The sequence below is a fragment of the Sinocyclocheilus rhinocerous genome, unplaced genomic scaffold (genome assembly GCF_001515625.1).
Source record: "Sinocyclocheilus rhinocerous isolate Xijiao unplaced genomic scaffold, SAMN03320098_v1.1 scaffold289, whole genome shotgun sequence".
Classification (NCBI taxonomy): Eukaryota; Metazoa; Chordata; class Actinopteri; order Cypriniformes; family Cyprinidae; genus Sinocyclocheilus; species Sinocyclocheilus rhinocerous.
In genome coordinates, this window is record NW_015636845.1 from 1023531 (window position 1) to 1044288 (window position 20758).

The window sequence follows — 20758 nt, forward strand, 5'->3', positions numbered from 1 at the left end:
TTCAACAATACAACTGAAATTGAATGGGTGCATATTTTAAAATAAAAATAGCCTATTATTTGCAGTTCAGATGGATTACTTTACAAAAATTCTTATTCTTGTTCTTTTACTGTTCTTTTTTTAAAATGTATTCCCCTAAATTCATTTAAATCCTTTATTTATTTAGTTTCCTTAAATAAATACTATTACCATAGTGGTCTGGTCTTTATATTTTTCTCAAAACAATTGGTCCCGCCAATGTTCTAGACATGATTACAGCCTTGTTTGGTTTAAATAAAAAAGTTAGTTGAAAAGAGTCACCAGTGTAGAAACAATGATCCAGAGAAAGAGAACAAAGAGGGCTTTTTTTGCTATTCAATAAAGAAAAAAAAGTGTATTTTGCTGTGAAAGTGCATGATATTCTAGGCTGCCCATGAAAGCTTTTTTTCAGTGTACATATAATATAGCAATATGTACAGTATAAATATTTTCTAGACTATGTGATGATATGACGGCTAAAAAATGCCCACCCAGGATATCTGCCAGCCCACCCTTCTATAGCAGTCAAGAACCAGGCCTGACTTGATTTGTAACGTAAATCATTTAAACCTATGCCAACACAGGAGAATACATCAACATATTTCTAAATATGCGATTTATTGTACAGTGCGTTTTCAAAATAAAAGTTTCCAACTTTGCATGTGGCCAAATATTAAAATTAAATGGATTTAAACGTCGTTGAGTCACATAAAACAGCCCTCTGCAGGTATTTGTTATAATATAGGCACATTACATTATGTATTCAACAATGTTGTTCAATAAAACCATGTACTTGGTTTTGATACTTTATTTGAGGCCAATTATTATTGCCTCATCGTTACTTTATATATAAATATAGTCATATTAAAGCCTGTTTTTCACTTAGTTTTATTTGTATTACTAAAAAATTTCAGATTACTCGTCAAAATAATCAGTAGATTACTTGATTAGCAAAATAATCATTAGTTAAGCCCTAGATTAGGTAAAACATTTCAAAATACAAGTGCATTTTTTTACTTTTTGTGATTAAAAGACAAATATTTTGTCATTTGAAAATTTCTTAAAAGTATTAAAACATTGTCTCGTTCTAGTGAACCAAGTATCTGCATTTTGTCTCACCTTGTGAGCTAAGTGTATTGTCACACCCCTAGTGTCTATGTCCATAATTTTCCAAGTGTATGATATAGCTTTCATTTTTCAGGTCAATCATATATTCATGAAAAAAATCAGTTTGAATAACTTTGCCATAGTATCCTTTCAAATGTTAAATTTGCCACAACCATTGCATTCTTTGCATGTGATGCACTTTATTTGTACCATTTTGTTTTATTAGTTTATTTATTAGAATTTGAAAGATAATAACAATTTTTGTTGTTGTTATTTAAACTGAACTGTAGTTTTCTGTAGTAAACTGTCTTTGTATATATTTTATATTAATATTTTATATTAATTTCCTAGTATCTAATTTACCATTATTTCTTTTCAGCAAAGCAATTTAAAAAAATTCATGTTTTAGATTGTAGGTCATCTTGTACCCTGTCAAGGACAAAGCTAACCAGCAAAACTTGATATCAAAAGCATCCTAAATGTTACATGTGTTATATAACACACAATTAAAATTATGTATGCAAGTGTAGTATAAATTAAAACATTTTAATTATAAAATCAACCTAAAATATAAATATTAACCTAAAGTCTTGATGTTGAAAAAGTTCTTGCCCATGTTATTTGTCACCAACCCTTTTACATATTGCATTATTAAAAACCTGGACCTCAGAAGTGACCCGCTGAGAGTTCATACCTTCAGAGTTGACTTGTTTGACGGAGGGTGATCTGGAGCGGTTGCTGAGGGAGGGCTGTTTGTTGGTGTCAGAGCTGATGAAGGAGATGGCATCTTCTCCCTCAGCCGTGCCCATCAGAGACGTTCTGTAGTAAATCAGCGGCATCCAGCTCTCCTCTCTGTTGTTAATGACCTGCTCACCAGCAAACTTCTGCAAATAACTGTAGCTGGGGAAGAGACGACCAGTTTAAAGATGTTAAGATCCAAATTGCTAGATGTCAAGCTTGCAGAATTAATTTTGTTTTAACTTTAACTTACATAGTCTTCTTGTCAGGTTTGAGCAGTTTGCTGGAGAATTCGCTGAGGATGGTGAGGTATGAGATGTACGGCGGAGAGTGTTTCTCAGACTGCTGAACGAACCCTTTGAAAACAAACTCAATGCCGTCCCTGCACAGAGAAAGCAGTAAGAGATCATTTCCTTTTAAGACCTGAATATTCCTTCTCCTATCTATCTAAATTTGAATCCTAATATAAGACCAAAACTACAGCTGGCTGGAAAATGAATTTCTCAGGCCTGAAATAACCAAAGACAGGACTCTTCTGTACTGGCTAAATGAAGCCATGCGGTGCAGCATCTTGACAAAACAATTTTTATTTGCGGTCAAACATAGCAATCAGTCTGTTTTAGCTGTGTCACTATTCCAGACATGTGACGTGAACTCGCTGACACTGAGTCAGCAGCAAGAGTGGACTGCACTACCTGTGGATCATGGCCAGGGACTCGCGGGATTTGATCTGGTCCCATCCGAAGGTGAGTGAGAAGCGTCTGGCCAGCTCCTTGATGCTGCTGTAGGTCTGGACCCTGGAGCTGCAGGTGTTTCCTCTGTCCTGCTCCTGTTTCAGCCTCAGATACAGCTGAACACACACAGAAAATGTATGGAAGTCCATGCACATGACAGATTATAGAAAATCTGTCCTTATTTCTATTGCATTATTGATTATCATCTGTGATCACAAATATATTGCAGCTTAATTTTTCTCTGTCTAAAAGAGGGGAACTTTTGTATATATGCTATATATTAGCATATATACAAAATACATTGATTATATTTTTGTGGGGGTTATGATGGACATTCGCACTCAAACATAAGATATCTGATATATATATATATATATATACATAATGAAATAAACATGCTTTAATTGATAGTGCATATGCATAATTACATTAGTGTAAGATAAACATGACATGTCATATGATAAAAGACGTGATAAAATATTAATGAAATCATATTTAATAATAAAAGTTTAAAATCCTGAATAGTCTTTTTTACATTATTGTAATATTTAATCATGGAGCAGCTTACACTTCACTATAATTAAATATTATAATTAGATTAACATGTTTAATATGGATACTATGGTACTATAAATTTCCAGTATACTGGATGTCAAAGTTCTATTGTCTAAAATATACTTTTTTTTTTACACATTTAATAACTAATAATCTTATAATGACAATATACAATGTACAAATTTTCGATGAAATAATATATGTACACTACACTACCATTCAGTAAGATTTTTTTAATGAATAAAAGAAATGAATACTTTTATTCAGCAAGGATGCATTAAATTAATCAAAAGTGAACGGAAAGAATTTTACATTGTTACAAAAAAATAACATTTAAAATAAATATTGTTCTTTTAAACTTTCTATTCATTAGAGAATCTAGGTTTCCACATATATAAAAAGCAGCGCAACTGTTATCAAAATTGATGATAATATTTAAAACTGATAACAGAACTGCATATTGATATCAGCATATTAGAATGATTTCTGGAGGATCATTTGACACTGAAGACTTGAGTAATGACTGCTGACAATTCAGCTTGACCATGAGTGGAATAAATAACATTTTATTTATTTTTTTAATATATTAAAATGGATAATATATTAAACAGAAAACAGTTTTAAATATTTAAAAATATTTAACGATATTACTGTTTTTATTGTATTTTTTATCAAATAAATGCAGCCTTGAGCATAAGAGATTACTTTTAAAAACAGAACAGTAGTGTACAACGTATAATTTAAAGGGGTCATATGATGTTGCTAAAAAGAACATTATTTTGTGTATTTGATAATTTATTTTAGAAGAAAGCAAAGTCTGAAGAGCTGTTTATATGTGTGTGAGCAATGCTTCCATGTCGTTCCTAAGCACAGGATCTACCATTAAGCTATCCAAGTAGTGAAAGAGCTGCTAGAACGTTCCCCCACTGAGCATGTGATGGCAGGAGAGTGGATTCATTGTGTCTCTGAGGTGTCGACAGCTGCAGGGGCCCATCAGAAAGCAGAGAGCACAGGGGCCTGGGACAACCGGCTGAGCAGATGTGCCACGCAGAGGCACGTCACATGAGAGAGAGCGCCGGTGAAGGACTGCAGCCTCCATACCTGCTGAAGGCACTGCACCAGCGTGCGTGTGCTTTCCATCTTGTCCATCTGCCGTGTCCTGTTCAGGGTCTCTTTGATGATGTCGCCGAAGTCATTGTAGTACTGCAGGGGAGATGTGACAGCAGTGAGCGATACAGGCTCCATGTCTTCCATATGGCTTCACGCCTAGGAATGCAAGCCTGTGGCATACTGAAAGCACGTTACCCATAAGTCTGTCTGGCCCTCAGGATAAGACTCTGGAAGTGTAGCCTATTAGTCATGAGAGGTTTAAGATTTTTTTTTGTTGTTGTTTTTTGAACTTCTAATATGGTGACAATTATGCTCAAACATACCAAAATACCATACATACAGTGGTGTGAAAAAGTGTTGGCCCCCTTCCTGATTTCTTATTTTTTTGCATGTTTGTCACACTTTAATGTTTCAGATCATCAAACAAATTTAAATATTAGTCAAAGATAACAAGAGGTAAGGAATTTGTGTCAGCACGAATCGACGACTCTCTGAAATATTTATAGAATTGATACGATTTGCTTCAGTCACACTTGACTTCTAATCAAATACCCCAAAATCTGATGTTATCTCATAGGCTGCTTGTGTTTGTCTTAAAGCAACACAAGGCCAAAAACAACACAAAAAACTAGTTTAGTAAAGCGAATATTGATTTTTCAGCATATGTAGTCATTTTAGATATATGCCTACCAAAGCTTGTTGGCTTTTGTGTGGGCTTCTACATATAATTCCACAGGGCTCTGTGTTGATCTAATTACCTGTTAATTTACAAGTGCAACTTCTGTAAGATCTCACCTAATAACATCATAAGGGGTTATTATCATAATGCATTATCTGTTAGACTTTCACTCCTTGATTCAATGGCATGTTTGATAGGTCAGTGAGAAGGTGGGGGTGCAATTAGATTAACTAACCACAAACAAATATTGTGTTCTGCTACAGTGCTTTTCACTAATAGAAGGAGAATGAGGCTGATTGTGTTTCTTTATGTGATTATTTTGTGCCTAACATAGGCAGGTGTAGAGGCAGACTGCCATCTGCTGGTGAACAGCATCACATATAGAATGAGACAACCTCTGTCTCTCAGGGAAACTGCGTCTGTCACAAAAGCATCAAGAGCCGTTGTGATTTTGTTCCTCATGCTTTCGTCTCTGTGGTTTAATTGGGCCCAGGGGAGGGGGAGCCCACACCCACACATAAAAAGTTTGTCCCAGGCCCTGTGAATTTTAGTGGCAGAATTTTATGATACCCTTAGGTATTCCAGATAATCTCGTAATAGTAAATTTTCCACGAAAAAATGGCATCAGATGTTTTCTTTAGTAGATAGTTTGATTTGAACTGCAAACTGCTCATCAAGTTATCAGCCAACTGGGAAGCACTTCATCAATTTCACCATTTCATTAATTCGCCACAGCTACTTTTTATCCTCATTTTGGGCCCTCCCTTAAAAGCATCCTATGTGCACATCCAATGTTAAGTGCATCATTGAGTTTCAACAACATGAAAGTTATTTTGTTTTATGCACTTTTTCAAAGACACCTCAGTTAAATCTCAAGAACATACAAAAACAAATTGATCTAAAGGGCAACAACTCTCTAAACACTTAGCTAACACTGGATCTGTTGAGGCTGCCCACATGGCAGCCCACAGGCCAAACATGAACCCTTAAGATTTTCTGAAATTAAAAGAGAAAAAAACCTTTACTACTGTGGGTGTCCTGCTCAGGGCTGGTGAAGACATGTTCCACGACGAAGGAAAGAAGAGCTTTCTGGAGTTTGTGATCAGGGGTGTACAGCAATGGAGTGCCTGCAGACGAATCCCACATCTGAAGCTGGTAATTATGAGCTATGAGAACATCACTCAGACATATGAAGACCTTTGTGAAAAACAACATAAAACAGACAGTGCCTGATCAACAGATGATATAAAGTAGACAATATAACACAGTAAATTCTTATCTAAAATCTACTAACCTAATCAATCTAATTATATCTTTCTCCAAAAGAGTGTATCAATGTACTAAATTATTTTGTGTTTCCATTACATTACAAATATAAAATATGTGAAGTGTAATTAATTATATAAATAAAACTGAAATAAACAATTAATCGAAAACTCATGGCTGAAGATGCTAAAAAAAGAAAAAGATGCAATGCAACAGCTGAAGCTCTCAGTTTTTTTTTTTAAACTTAGTGCTTTAATCGTCTGCTACAATTAATTTGATTGATTCATTGACATAATTCATTGATGCAATTCACTTTATTAAAATTACAGCCCTCAAAATATATCGAATCAATTCACTGAGAACATAGACAATTCAAAGCGGTCTTGAAATAAACAAAGATTGTCCGGAACTTCCATTTGTTTTAGTTTCAATTAGTGTGTTTTTCTGCTGTCAGCATGCCTTGGCATGGAGTGAGGATTCATTAAAACACAACGCAGGTGCCAAGGGCACTCCGCGAGAAATTAAAGTCAAACCAAACAGGATTCAAACAATGCCAGGCATCGGCCCACTGGCACACATGCTACAGCTTAACGCACAGACAATACGCTCTGATGTGCTTGGAATAATCCACTTTGAAGAAAGGGCTGAATCAAGTGGTATGCTGTGAACAGAGAAAGAAACGTGATGCTCACTTGCTCTCGTACAAGCTGCTCAGCGTGCGAGAGACAGCGGTAACATTTCTCACAGAAGGCACGTAGCTGGCTTCTCTGCTGGAGGGCGGACTCCTAAAACCACACACAAACACACACATCCATAACGATGACAATTCTTTTCCTATGCAGCTTTGGATTTATACTACATTTGTAGTTGTACTGAGCATTTTGCTCAATTTATTTAATTATTACGTATGCATATGACCATACTGACTGAGAAAGTACACAAAGCTTTGACACTTTGGGGAAAAGTCATATGAGGAATAGAAAGAGTATAACAGCAAAATAACAGCAACAGAAAGATGACTGCAGCAGGGCTCTAACTGATGTAGACTGATGAAAGCGTCATTGTGAGCAGTGCCGCCGGTCTCTTGTGTAAAATATTCTTTCATAATTACGTGCACGTGGAGCTCCGGGGTGGACACACCGGATCGGTTCCTCCATCCCACGTAGTCGCAATGTGAATTCAGCTAAATGACTCTTTTGAATCGGACATACATCCCAATTTTATGCTGAACACGTCTTTTTTCCCCCCTCACCTCGGGTTGCCATTCACATTAGAATTGCAGATTGAGCCGAGCTGCTGCCTGGGCCAAAAATTGCCGCCTACGCTGTCAGTTATTGATGACGAGGCCAGAGGAGAAAGCGGCCATTTCTGAGCCTGCACTGAGCGAATCTTACCTACAGCAGTCTTAATGGCCACCAATATTTCACCGCATAAAGGTTAGAGGTGGGGAGATATGATTACCCCGTGCACTGCATGGAAACACAGGCCTAATAAGAAGCCCAGCTATTAGCGGTGAAACGTCCACACGAGAGCGCAACCATTACGCCCCCTACAATCCATCACCAGCACTGACTTTTCCTAAAGACTCACGATCAATCGCTTTCTATCACTTATTAAAATCCGCTGGACATAACCCTAGAGTCTCTGTGTTGATATTTGAAATGCAATGTGGCAGGTTTAAAGGACACAGCTCTTTGTGATGGATCATACGGCAACTCTGTAGACAGAGAGTCTTGCATGCCTAAAAACGCTTGTTTAATTAATCACCCAAGGGAAAACTCTGGCCTTACGTCTGTGCTTGTAGATATTACCATTCTAAGCATGATCTCAGCCGTTTATGACAGCAGTCGCAATTCAATCAGAGTGGAAGAGAAAGGTAGATGGCTCACCCTGGAGGTCAAACCTTCTCCAAAGGTGTTGAGCTTCCAAAGGATGCAGCTACACATGCAGCGCAGAGCCTCAATTGTCACCTACAAGAAATACAGATTAGAGAGACAAATCCTGTTGAAGGAATAAAGGAGTAGAGGGTTTGGTACTAATAATGTTACCTCCATGGGAAGACCACCATGTTTTATCTCCACATCCAGGAGTCTGGTCCCCAGCTCATAAAGGCTCCATTTAGACAGATCCTGAGCACTAGACAGATTTGATAAAGCACAAATAAAATAAGAATATTACATTAGAATGGCATCAGACAAAATTAAGACACATTAAGACAGATTTCCGAACTGAACAAGTAGTTGTTAATAATGTAATTAAAAGCATCTGAGCATCTCAGTATCTTGGTAACATTTCCAGAATGTTCATATAACCAAAGTAAAATGTTCTTAAAGTATAAAAATAATTACTTTTTGAATGTTTGCAGAACTTTCAGAAGTAGCTTTTTTTTTTTTACAATGTAATGAGATTGTTAGGAAAACATTCTTAAAACATAGCTTTGTCAGCAGGGATGTAAAACACAGATTGATAATTAAATTGGTCAAAGAAATGTGCTTATCGCAAATACTGCAGAGTGTATGTGGATAGAATAAACTAGAAACTGCTTACATATTGAACGCATTAAGTTTCTTCAGTGTGGACAGAATTTCCAAAGTGCTGTCCTTGTTTGCAGTGAAACAACCGTCCTGTACATGAAAGGGAGAACCTTTAATTAGAGTCCATTCTGCTGTGTAAAAGATACAGTCATAAATCTGTCATGAATCAACTTATTCTTTATTGATGTCAAGATCCATTTAAAATGCATGTATGTATCTGGTACAAGCTTGTAAAAGAACATCTAGAGTTTTTAGTGGTCCATTACTGTACTCACACTCAGTGATTCTCCTAACCGTGTTCCCAGTGTGTCTGTCCAGTGCTGGATGAACCGGTCAAAGCTGGGCCGGGCCAGAGAGTGCCAGGGCAAATCCTGAGCACAGAGGCTCTGGTAAGAACGAGCAGCCGCCTCCAGCAGTCCAGCATGTGTGTGTCTGTCCACCGCAGCCTCCAGCTCAGCCAGCAATGCCTGCGCACACTACACCAAAACACAAATATAGGCTATGTAAAAACCAGACACGAATTGCTCTAGAAAACTCTACCAAATAATACATAGACTACCGTTCAGAAGTTTGAGGTCATTTTTTTTTTTTAAGTAATTAATACTTTTATTTAGTAAGGATACATTAAATTGATCAAAAGCGACAGTAAAGACATAATGTTACAAAATATTTCTATTTCAAATACATGTTCTATTGAAATTTCTATTCATCAAAGAATCCTGAAAAATGTGTAATTTTTCTTGAGCACCAAATCATACTGTGACGAGAGGGGCGGGGCCGAGAGCCGTGGGAACGGAGCGAGGCCGGTGGAGTAATTGCTAATGCGCGACACCTGCGCCACTCACCGGTCTCGAGTCTCACGGAGGAGCTCCTGAAGGATAAAAAGGAGGAGGGACGACGGTGAAAGACGAGAGAGGACCAGGCCTGGAGTTTATTTTGTGTTTTGGTTTTGTTTGTGCGCGACAGTCGTCCGCGAGGGGCTGTCGCGCTATTTTGTGTGTTTATTTTATTAAAGTTTGTTTAAATGTCCGCCGGTTCCCGCCTCCTTCTTCCCGATCTACAAACTACGTTACACATACACATATACATAAATAACACAGTGAAGTCATTAGTGCATCAGATGACACACAAACACTCACCAGTGAGTTTTCATGATCACAGGTGTCCGTTTGGAAATACTGAGGTATTTTTAGAAGGGAGGTGAGTTTTTCAGCATCCTCTGAGTACTAGAGGATGAGATTAGACATCAAGTTCATTTATGAAGAAGCAGTTATGGTAAAAATGAACAGTGCAGTGTTTTTTCTTTTACCTTGGATAACAGCTCAGGCAGCACTTTAATGAACTGTTCAGTGAGTTTTGTGCAGTCATCATTTTGTAACTTTTTCTCTTTAGAATTTACCACCTAAATAAACATAGATATGTAACTAGCAACAAGTAACAGTTCCACAATGTGCTGGATGTGTCTGTAAGAAAGTGAACAGCTGGAGTATAAACATAAAAAAGTGAAATATATCTGACAGCCCTGTTAGATCAGAGCACCATCTAATGAAAAATGCAACAGGAAGTCTTACCTTTTTACCTGCTCCTCTCCCTGACAAAGGAGGGCCCTCTGCAGCCTGCCTCACTGATGCCAATATGAGCTCAATCACAAAGGCCTCCTCAGCTATGCTCAGAGCTGTAGTTAAAGCACGTCGCACAGCACAAATAAGATGTCAGTTTGCTCTCTCACAGTGGAGTTTCAAATAGAGGTAATGCTGGACAGAAATCAGTCCTTTTTATTTCTATTTTTAGTAATCATTAAAACATTAGTAAAAACTACAGAGGTATTTGAATATTTAACTTATTGTAGTTGTATATATACACTTGTAAATATTTGTTAAAGGATGGAAATCTCTGCTTCGCTGTAATAAAAGCTACTGATAATGCAGCATTACAATAAAGAAGCATACTGGAGTGTATACTGTAGTGTGTACTAAAGTACTAGTACTAGCCTTGTTCCTGACAGGACGTGTGAGGTAAGAGCAGTGAGGTAAGACCGGTCCAGTCCTTCAGCAGAGCCCCTGCACTGTCCCACAGACTATCCACGAGGTACAGCACATGCTGATGCAGCTATGACAGAGGGGAGAGAAAAAAATTATTTTATTTTTATTTTATTTTTTACAATTGTATTTAAAATTTAAATGCAGGTTTGCCTGCACAACCACCAGATCTCAGAGCACATGTACTTATAATCTTATTTTTAAGCCTGGCACACTTTGAGTTAACGTACCTCATTCGCGGTCTGGAAGTGGATCAGGGCTCGGACTCTAGCTAAGACTAACTCTCTGTGCCTCTCCTGATCAGAGGCTCCATCTCTGGGCTTTGATAATTCATGGTTACTGAGCAGCCTAAGAGCAGAGAAATGACACCATTACAGCAAATCAATTAAAGTAAGCAAATTACTTACAGCTATCATGTACATATATGTACATGTGTCACACAAAAGGGGTAGGTTTTGTAGAATGACAATGAACACAGACCTGTTATAGAGGAATTCCCCCGCAGTGGTAGCTAGAGGTCTGTGGGAGCAGTACACAAATTGGAAGACATTCTTGTGGTCATCAGGACTCAGAAAATCCTCACAGGATCTGACACAAAAGGGAACAATTTCAACAATTACATGAGGAACAGCCCAGCATACGCTTCACAGAGGAGAAGTCAAAGTATGGATGATCAAACTCTATGAGAAATAGTCCACATGAGGAGCAAGGGGAGATACTTACTGAGAGATGACCATGAGCAGTCTCATGGCCTGTATGGCCACTTCATGGTCTTTATCCAGAGTCATGGAGATCATCCTCTCCTATAACAGAAACAGCATTCAATCGCTCATGTAAACACTTTAAGTACCCGCTATGAGAGCAATCTTATCTCGAAAACCTACAATAGGACTTGAGTTAAAGACCCACGGCACACTTAAACAGCTCTTTAAATCACGGTTGTGCTAATGTGCTTGCTGCCGTTAGTGAGGGTACGGTGAGGGTGGGGTCCTGTGGGAAGCTATCAGGCCAGTGAGCCCAAGGCAAAACCTGAGGGGCTTTCCAGCCTGTCAATCAGCAATCATGCCCTCCTGTTGTTTTACTGGACCTTAACTTAAAAACTGCCAAAGAAGTTTACGGACCGTGTCCATTTGAGAAGTTTGGGCACAACAGCAAGACCGTAAGAGCTGGAGGACAAACTTACAGTCAGTAAACAACTCTCCATAAAGAAGTTTATTTTTCTACAGCAGTTACTCTCAGGTACATGTTGAGCTTAAAACTTCACTATGTTCTAACCGGGTATGTGATAGACATAGTAGTCATGAAAATTTGAGATTTTATTCTAATCACCTGTGATGGCAACAAGTGGAACTTTTGTAAGGTGCTTGGTTTCTGTAGCATCATGTTAAGTAGCTTCATCCATTTTTAAGTATCTTTGCGCCATTCAGCTGTGATGCACACAACTGTATATCACACATCAAATATGTTCAGATTGGATGTGAATGTGGCATGGTTTACAGCATTTTTGTGTAGAGTTCACAGACAAATTTTGCAGAAACTTGTCGTGTTGTGCCTGACTAGGAACATGACGAGTATCCCAGTTCATGCAGCCATTTTGAGGTATAAATAGTGTGTTCACAATGAAAACTACAACAAGACACAAGTGCACTTCAAATACATAGATGATGCACTTAATTGCCTGAAAAAAATGGAAGTGTGGAAACGTAGCTTTCCTAACGTAGTGGAAGGGGAGAGGCTAAAATAACCTTCTAAAATTCATACACTACACAGTACATAGTGTATAGTGTGTCATTTGGGACACAACTATAGTGTGAGAATGTGGAAGCAATCATTACCTTAAACCGTATCGTGAAAAGGTCCATTTTGGAACTACTTTGATCCTGATAAAGTGCCTGTAGTCCCAGCACACATTTCAGACGCACATCAGGTTGCTGTAGAAGATTATTTAAAAAATAAAACAGTCAAATATCAACTCAACAACAACTGACATGGGTAAACGTCTAAAATTTTCAAAATAAATTGTTCTTTAAACACCCAGCTACTGGCTCACCCACCTTGTCATGCATCATCCACCCCACGTACTTCAGATAGCTGTCGTTTAGAAACACTGAACTATACAGCTTCACACTGTCAGCTCCTCCATGCAGATGGCCCTGATTTCAGGAATCACGTCTCTGGAAGTCACAATGCAGTTATAATGGTACATAGTTTTTATTTTATTTTATTTTCAAGGAAGTGAAGGCTAGTGAGGTTAAAATAAAGATCACCTGTATCTCTTCAGGAAGACTCCTTTGAAAACGGCATCCATCATGTTCTCAATTTCACATTTCCTGTCCTGTAACTGAGGAATGAAAGTAATTCATTCAGTTTGTTTATTCTGACTTTACTGTTTCCTGTACATCAACGCCACCATTCAAAAGTTTTGTGGTCAGTAATATTGTTTTTGCAAGGATGAATTAAATTGATCAAAAGTGACATTAAAGATATTTATAAAGATTTCTATTTCAAATAAATGAGGTTGTTTTGAACTTTCTATTCATCAAAGAATCCTGAAAAAAAAATTCATTATGGTTTCTGGTTTAAAATATCAAGCGGTACTGTTTTCAACACTGATAATAATAAGAAATGTTTCTTGAACACAAAAAAAGTCAACATATTAGAATGATTTTTGAAGGATCATGTGACAATGAAGACTAGAGAAATGGCTGTTAAAAATTTAACTCAAATATTTCCTTTAGTAGACATTTCTATGCCTGTTTGAATTGTGCAAGTCACTTACATCAGTGCGTGTCAGAGTATCATATTTACAATGTGATTTAGACCATGTATTATATTATTTTAGTTATACTTACTCGCCAAAGCCAATTTTTACTCACACTTGGTGAGTTAGTTTTAGACCCTGACTACACTCCAGAAAGATCTGTGTATAGAAATGTTTAACTCTGTAACCAGACATGCTGTCACCGTCTAACCTCACTGATCTTTCTCTGGATCCTGTCCAGCCTCGGAGAAGCCCGTTTGCTGGCCATCTTGGCCAGCTCGACCTCGTACAGCCGCTGACTGTTATCGACACTGACACTGAGGCTGAGAGCCACATTCACCAAAGCACTGAGCAGCTTCACTGCTGCAGAGACACACACAACAGTGGCAAAACATCAGCTTTCGGGATGTCTGTGTGTGTGTGGTTCAGGTCAAGTGGAATTAATCATCGGGGCAACTTACCTGCTAGCGTACAGGTGTGCCTGAAAGCGCGAACTCTGGAATCGGAGAGCTCTGTCAGCAGTGAAATGAGTGTGTTCAAGAGGTAGCCGTCAAAGATTACACAGTTCTGACACTGGGCCACTAGCACCGATACAAATTCACAGAAGTGTGAACGAAACCTCTTCCAGTACAGGCCGGACATGATGAGGGGATATTCGCCACTGTCCTAAGGAGGATGGAAAGAGGATCAAGATTGAAAAATAGTTGGGATTTTAAATTGTGTTATTCACTACTGTTCAAAGGTTTGGGGTCAGTAAAAATTTTTTCAAAGAAATTAATATTTTTATTTAGCAAGGACACATTAAATTGATCAAAAGTGACAGTAAAGATGTTTGCATTGTTACAACAGATTTCTATTTCAAATGAATGCCGTTCTTTTGAACTTTATATTCATTCAAATAATACAGAAAAAATGAATCATGGTTTCAACAACAACAAAAAAAGCAGCATAATGATTTACAACCATTATAATTAATAACAAATGTTTCTTCTTGAGCACCAAATCAGCATATTAGAATGATTTCTGAAGGATCATGTGACACTGAAGACTGAAGTAATGGCTGCTGAAAATTCAGCTTTGCATCACAGGAATACATTGTTTTAAAATACATTAAATTAGAAAACAGTTTCAACTTAAATTGTAATAATATTTCACCAAAAAAAAAAAAAGTCAAATGAGGCACCAAGGACAACATGATCATAATTTGCTAAATTACGTGTAGTGCCCTGAACCGTACCATGTCAAGAGGCCACGTGACAGTTAAAATCCATGGAAATGCAAGGAACTTCTTATATTGTAAACCTGTGTCCTGTGATTTAAAAAAACACACATTAGTAAGAGCAAGAAACATGGGAAAGTAATCAATGATGAGCACGCTGGATGTCTAACCTCATCCAAATCCTCCACCATTTTACTCATGACATCGGTACCCTTTTTACTCTGAAACATCTCTGCTGTAACCATTCCTACAAAAGCACAAACAGAATTCACATCCTGAACTACAATATACGACACAAGCCACAAAACAAAAACAAACCACTGAAAATGAACTACTTATATTAGTCATCACTGTTGTGAAAGAGAGTACAGACATTACGAAACTTGCCTTTGCATCCTGAACACTGGATAAAGAAGCTGATGAGATCGAGCAGTGCTGAGTCTCTGTCGCCAGTATAAGCGTCAATCCAGTCATCCAACACAGCCTTTCACAAAACAAACCAAACATCCATATAACAAAGATCTGTTTAAATCAGTATGACCTAAAAAGAACTTTGTGACCTTCCAAGTAGTTATCTGTAGCAGGGCTGATCATGCTGGACGTACCTGCATTGCATTCCTGCCCATGCTGACCACCTCAAACAGTGTGACGGCTTCCACGTCTCCATTTTTGAGCTGTTCGTTCTCTGCTCTGCCCAGGCTGCCATTACTGCTCTTTGAATGCTTTCTTTTGGCATTCTCAGAGCATTCCCGGGCTTTCCTCTTTCCTCTCTGCACATGACAAAATATAGTTCTAAATTAGAAATGTCCTTACAGTAAATCTCAAAAGAAGTCAGTGGTACTATAATAAAAGTATATGAGATGTAAAACCCTATTGTTAGAGTTTTTTTCCTTTTCTTTTTTTTAAAAAAGCATTGTGGTTTTAGCAGCTCCTACCACAGTCTTCTGTCTGTTTTCATTTCGCTCACTTGAAACGTGATGCACCGATGCACAGGAAGAGACGCCAACTACTGAGTTCTCTCTGAAAACAGGATGAACAGGCAGTTCTTTATCTGTACACACAGAACACCTTGAATAATAAAATGTAATTAAATTGGGATATTTCAGAATAAGCCTGCATAAAATCTAAAACTGTATTGAGTCTGTTTTATGATGAAAATGCAGAGGTAGTTTTCAGGTGTCTCACTTTTGCACCGATCTGGACAGTAAAGTTGGCTCCGCTATCATCTCTCAGATCATAGCTGGACTAGAAACTGATGCTCATCTGAATTGCAACAAAAGAAAAACAATTTAGAAATGTTAATGATAATTCAATTGAGTATCATGTAAAGTACATCAATGTTCCTATATCATTGATAATAATACTGTTAATATTTGTTAGACACCAAATATCAAATATAAATACAAATAAGTTGTTATATGCAATTTACACTAAAATGCAACACTATGCATCTAGAAAGAGATCACACACCTTCGCATTTTATTTACCCAGTTCACTTCACATCGAACAAACAAGATCTAAAATATTGGTTTTGGTATCTTGTTACTTACTATGCAGGATATACTGTGTTCATACTATGCAGCCTAACCCAGTGGCTGTCAAACTTTTGACTCCTATTATCAATTTACTATAAGACAATATTTCAAAGCAATACATCCTTAGGTACTGTTGTAATGTTGGCAAAGCTGTTTGTTTTAAAATATATTATATTCACAGAAACTAGATCAATACATTTAAGAGCTCCTGTTGCAGTGTTTTTCCGTGATTTTTACAATATGCAGAAAAGCATAGTATAATATGACTATAATAAATGCAAACGCGCAAAATGTTTGTCAAAATATTTTAATCAAAAACATTTCGCTTCTACTTTAACTTGAAAAAAAATCACGTCTTTTAACGTACAGTTTGGATGCAGACATGAAAATAAACTCGGGTAACACACAAAAACATAAGGTGACAAGTGACCTAATCTTGGATGCCATTGGCTGAGATGCACGTCAACAAATCAAAACCAAAAACCTGATTGGCTAGTTCGAGTGTCAATCAGAATACTTCCATTTCTCGTTACTGTGCCATATTGAAACAAAAGCCACATATGAGAACCTGCAGTTTCATTCATATGAATGTCTGAACCGGCTCGAAACGTTAACAAAACTGTCAGTTTAAGAACAAGGCTCGCATGCTACTGAGTTTATTATTTAAACTAATAAGCACAGAAAGGGCAATCGGGATATAGTGTATGCTGACCTCTCGGCTTTATTATAGACTTGTATATATACAAGATATAGACTATATATATAAAGATAACTATGCAAAAACGCGAACGTAGCTTAATAAATCTTACCAGTGACAGCCGTCATCTTGATTAGAGGATTAATGTAAACTGCACGTATATATTTGGCTACTCCCAGTTCAACATAGCCGCGTGCACGTCAACGAGAGCGCACTGTACGTCTGACGTAAATCCATGAGAGGTATATTACATCATTTGAGCAAATCAGTTTACCAGCAATACTGCTACTACGAATAAGGTTAATTTATACAATATTTTACATGTATAGAAAATAGTTTAAAGTGATAACATTATAAAATTATAATGTATATAATCATTGATTATAATAAATTCTAAAATGTATTAACAAAAATAAATCCACAAATTTAGAAGGTATTCGCTTCTGATTACCATGTTTGAGTTTATTTTGGATATGTAATCACAATATAACAATGCTAGCACCATCATGTACAGAATGGAAAGAACATGTGCAACAGTCACTTCAAGTATACAGATGCATTATAAAATACATTATTGCACAAGTTTTTTTTTTTGTTAGTTTTTTTTTTTTTTTTAATTTTCATTTTCATAATTATCATCTTCATTTATTAAAACTCAAAAATCATGAGCCAACAATGCAAAAAAATATCTAAAATGGTTACAATTATTTATAAGTGGTAGTACTCAGAATGTTTCTTTTTATTTTTCAAGGTCTTGAAATATATCTGGATCACATTATCACAGTCTTATCTGTGGTGTGTACAGATGAATAAATCAAAAAAAGACACAAAACATTTTTCAAGGGAATCACTTCATTCCGTGACAATTTCTCACCATCCACTTCAGGCACTGTAGATCTAGCTGTTACGAGAGGTTAGAGACAAATTCCATGACTGGATTGAGGTCTTCGGTGAGCTCTTCTGAGAGTGACAGTACCGTTGATATCACGTTTTGTGTTAATTCTGACACCCTGTGAAGAGTACTTTCATTAATTATGCTGGATTACTTTTGGCTGATTGTAAAACAAATGGAACTAAAACCATTCTCACCAGCTCACGTGATGTGCTGGCAACTGAGGATCCAGCTTGGACCCTTCCTCTGTCGAAAGAGACATCTTCAGCTGCTTGAAATTAGACTCAATATCCTTTCTTATGATGGATAATGGCAAAATATCTTTGAGAGCGTTTAGGACTTGCTGTACCAGAAACAAACAACTTTGAATGACACACAGAATCAAACTTTTTTTATGGACAGATCACATAGATAAAATGATTTGAATGAAGATCAAGTCAAACAAACTCACATAAATTGCTGACAGCTGATGTGCAATGTACTTATGACTGCCCAGATGCTTCACATCTTCATCTAACTGCTGACTGAGAACCAGCAGCTGATTCAGCCTCCCAATATGAGGAAAATAAGCTGGAATGATAAACATTTCCCAATTAAACTGATTAATCAGCTATGCTGTTTAGGAGCAAATAAGTGAGATTCCAGCACTTTTTTAATCATTTGTTTGTTCGTTTTAATATAATGTATATATTATAAATGTAGAATAAATGTATTAAGGAGGCGAGCTTGCTAAATATTTTTAATGCATTTTTTTTACCTTTAACTAGCACATTACTTTTCTGAAGCTTTCTATGTTGTCTTTTATAATTACCATCATTATTTCCATTTCTGTTATGCATTTTATGTTTACTACTTTATTTTTTATTATCATAAAGTGAATTTTTAATCTTATATTAATTTTGATATTTTTAAATGTTTTCATGTGAAGTACTTGGTGCTTTTTGTAATGCTTTTTCTTGTAAAGCACTTTGAGCTACATTTCTTGTTTGAAATGTGCAATACAAATAAAGTTTATTATTATTATTCATTATTACCCACATCGAATCAACCATTGGCCAATAAATGTAACTGTATTCCATTATCATTCTCCCATTCATTCTGTGGTCTCACCATCTGAAGGTGGTCTTTCCAACATGTCAACAGGGCTGCCATGTATCATATAAACTTCCACTCGAGGGAATAGAGTAGATAATCCTACGACATCCAAATACTCCTAAAGAAATGGAAATAAATGGAAACACATCACCCAAAAATTCTAACTGGTTTAAGAGGAATGGTTAATTGGTGAGATTAGCTACCTCAAGCTGAAGCACCGGTTCATTGAGATGTTCAAGGCACTGGTTCATCCGATATATTATCTCTGCCCCTACACACAAATTCAGAGGTTGTACATACATTTGATAACAATTACCCATTTTGATTTCCAGTAAAAAATTATTATTTTAGTCCTAAGCTTACCTTGTTTTTGAAAACACTCAGTCTCTTCAGGACTTGTGTCCTGTTTGAGCTGCTCCTGAAACTGCTAATTCAGATTAGATACTTGAATGAGCCAAACACACAAGTATTTTCAGTGTTCAAAGATCTGAGCATCAGTGCAAGTGTCTCACCTGATGGACCTGAGCTCTGGTCAGTAGGTCCAACTGGCTGCAGAGACACAGCATCTCCAGTGCCACCTGCTCACTGCTCAGGTGGATGGGCATCAAGGGCTTCCTCAGGCACACCTCAACTGCAAATATTAAATAATCGAGAAATAAAACATGAATGTGTTCATATTCAGTCAGATGATCATTCCATAAAAATGCAACTATTATTGAAGAGATCGGCATTACCTTTAAAATGTGGGCTGTAAGAGCAAGGTTTGCAAAGCGGATCCGTCAGACTCACAGCTGCCATTATCACCGTAATAATCCGAGCGGTGACACGGATTCATATGATTAATACTGCATTTATTGGTTTACTCATCCATTAATTGCGTTTGTCACTCTCATTGCAAAGGGGCTTTTCAGTGGTCCTCCTCTCCAAGGTGTTCATTCACACAGCGTCATGAGATGTAAATAAAAGGCGTGGTCAAATCTGCTAGACAAGAAACCACGAGACGTATTAATGTTCTGTGAATCTGCATTGAACTAGCTGACATAGAAATTGAACAAAGTGGGTAGAATGGATATTTTTATGACTCATATGTGTCTGAATGGGCGGAGCTTGTGGCCCAGGCGTTGAGTCGAAATAGCTTCTTTTTTATTTGAACTTTAACAATGGTGTATTTTCAATTAATTTGCCTTTAACGTTTCATAGTTATATTATTTAGCTGGGTTTACAAATTTCTGCAAACCAATAGTGAAGCAGCACATATATAGAATTTTCACGAGGTGCTGGTTACTTTTCTCTGCGCTGTTAAGGATGGGCCAATCACATTCGTTTAGATGAGGATTTCTGAAGTGAAATGCGGTTATCAGGCGATAATCTTAAATTTAGAAATGAATCGATTTAATCGCGTATACTTTTTTAACGTAACAATAAGGCAAAGTTTGCATGCGCCTCATAATTGACATTTTGGGGCTCCATGCGCCACTTGAAAGATGATGCATCACTGATCTATATACAAGTTGTGATACATTCGATAAATATGAATTAGTTACTTATTGGCTTGTAAAATTCTCCTCTCAGTGGGTGGACCTTTGTGTGTTTGACCCATATTGTCTTAAGAGACAAGACAATTTATGAATATATTTTAAATAGGATTACTTATTGTTCTTAAAAAAAAAAAAAAAAAAAAGTACCCATACCAACTTATAATATACAGTAATTAATCTTTAAATGCCAGACATAGAGAAGGATAACTGTTCTAATTTTGTTCTCTAAATATATTTAATT

General features: G+C 37.0%; 1 protein-coding gene and 1 pseudogene across 3 annotated transcripts; both read right to left on the reverse strand.

Annotated features, from left to right (window-relative positions):
- Window positions 1-17182, reverse strand: part of LOC107748178 (cohesin subunit SA-2-like) — a 19060-nt pseudogene extending 1878 nt beyond the window's left edge.
- Window positions 17183-17713: 531 nt separating this feature from the next.
- LOC107748193 (uncharacterized) lies at window positions 17714-19960 on the reverse strand. 3 transcript variants are annotated; one of them, XM_016562894.1, is made up of 9 exons: window positions 19714-19960; window positions 19492-19610; window positions 19343-19403; window positions 19183-19250; window positions 18995-19097; window positions 18336-18454; window positions 18082-18227; window positions 17867-18002; window positions 17715-17782 (listed from the first exon to the last, which is right to left on the reverse strand). In XM_016562894.1, exons 1-8 carry the CDS (start codon window positions 19775-19777, stop codon window positions 17897-17899), a joined length of 786 nt encoding a protein of 261 aa, XP_016418380.1. In that variant the 5' UTR covers window positions 19778-19960; the 3' UTR covers window positions 17715-17782; window positions 17867-17896. The 3 variants fall into 3 exon arrangements, with proteins under 3 accessions (XP_016418381.1, XP_016418379.1, XP_016418380.1); XM_016562895.1 differs by having other exon boundaries at window positions 17714-18002; window positions 19343-19397; XM_016562893.1 differs by having other exon boundaries at window positions 17714-18002.
- Window positions 19961-20758: the final 798 nt, after the last annotated feature.

Excerpts from the sequence above, each read along its gene's own strand:
- LOC107748193 (XM_016562893.1), bottom strand. The coding sequence starts at position 19,777 with ATGGCAGCTGTGAGTCTGACGGATCCGCTTTGCAAACCTTGCTCTTAC. Across the intron at positions 19,404-19,491 it reads CCAGAGCTCAGGTCCATCAG|TTTCAGGAGCAGCTCAAACA; the intron begins GTGAGACACTTG and ends CTGAATTAGCAG. Across the intron at positions 19,098-19,182 it reads AACCGGTGCTTCAGCTTGAG|GAGTATTTGGATGTCGTAGG; the intron begins GTAGCTAATCTC and ends CCATTTCTTTAG.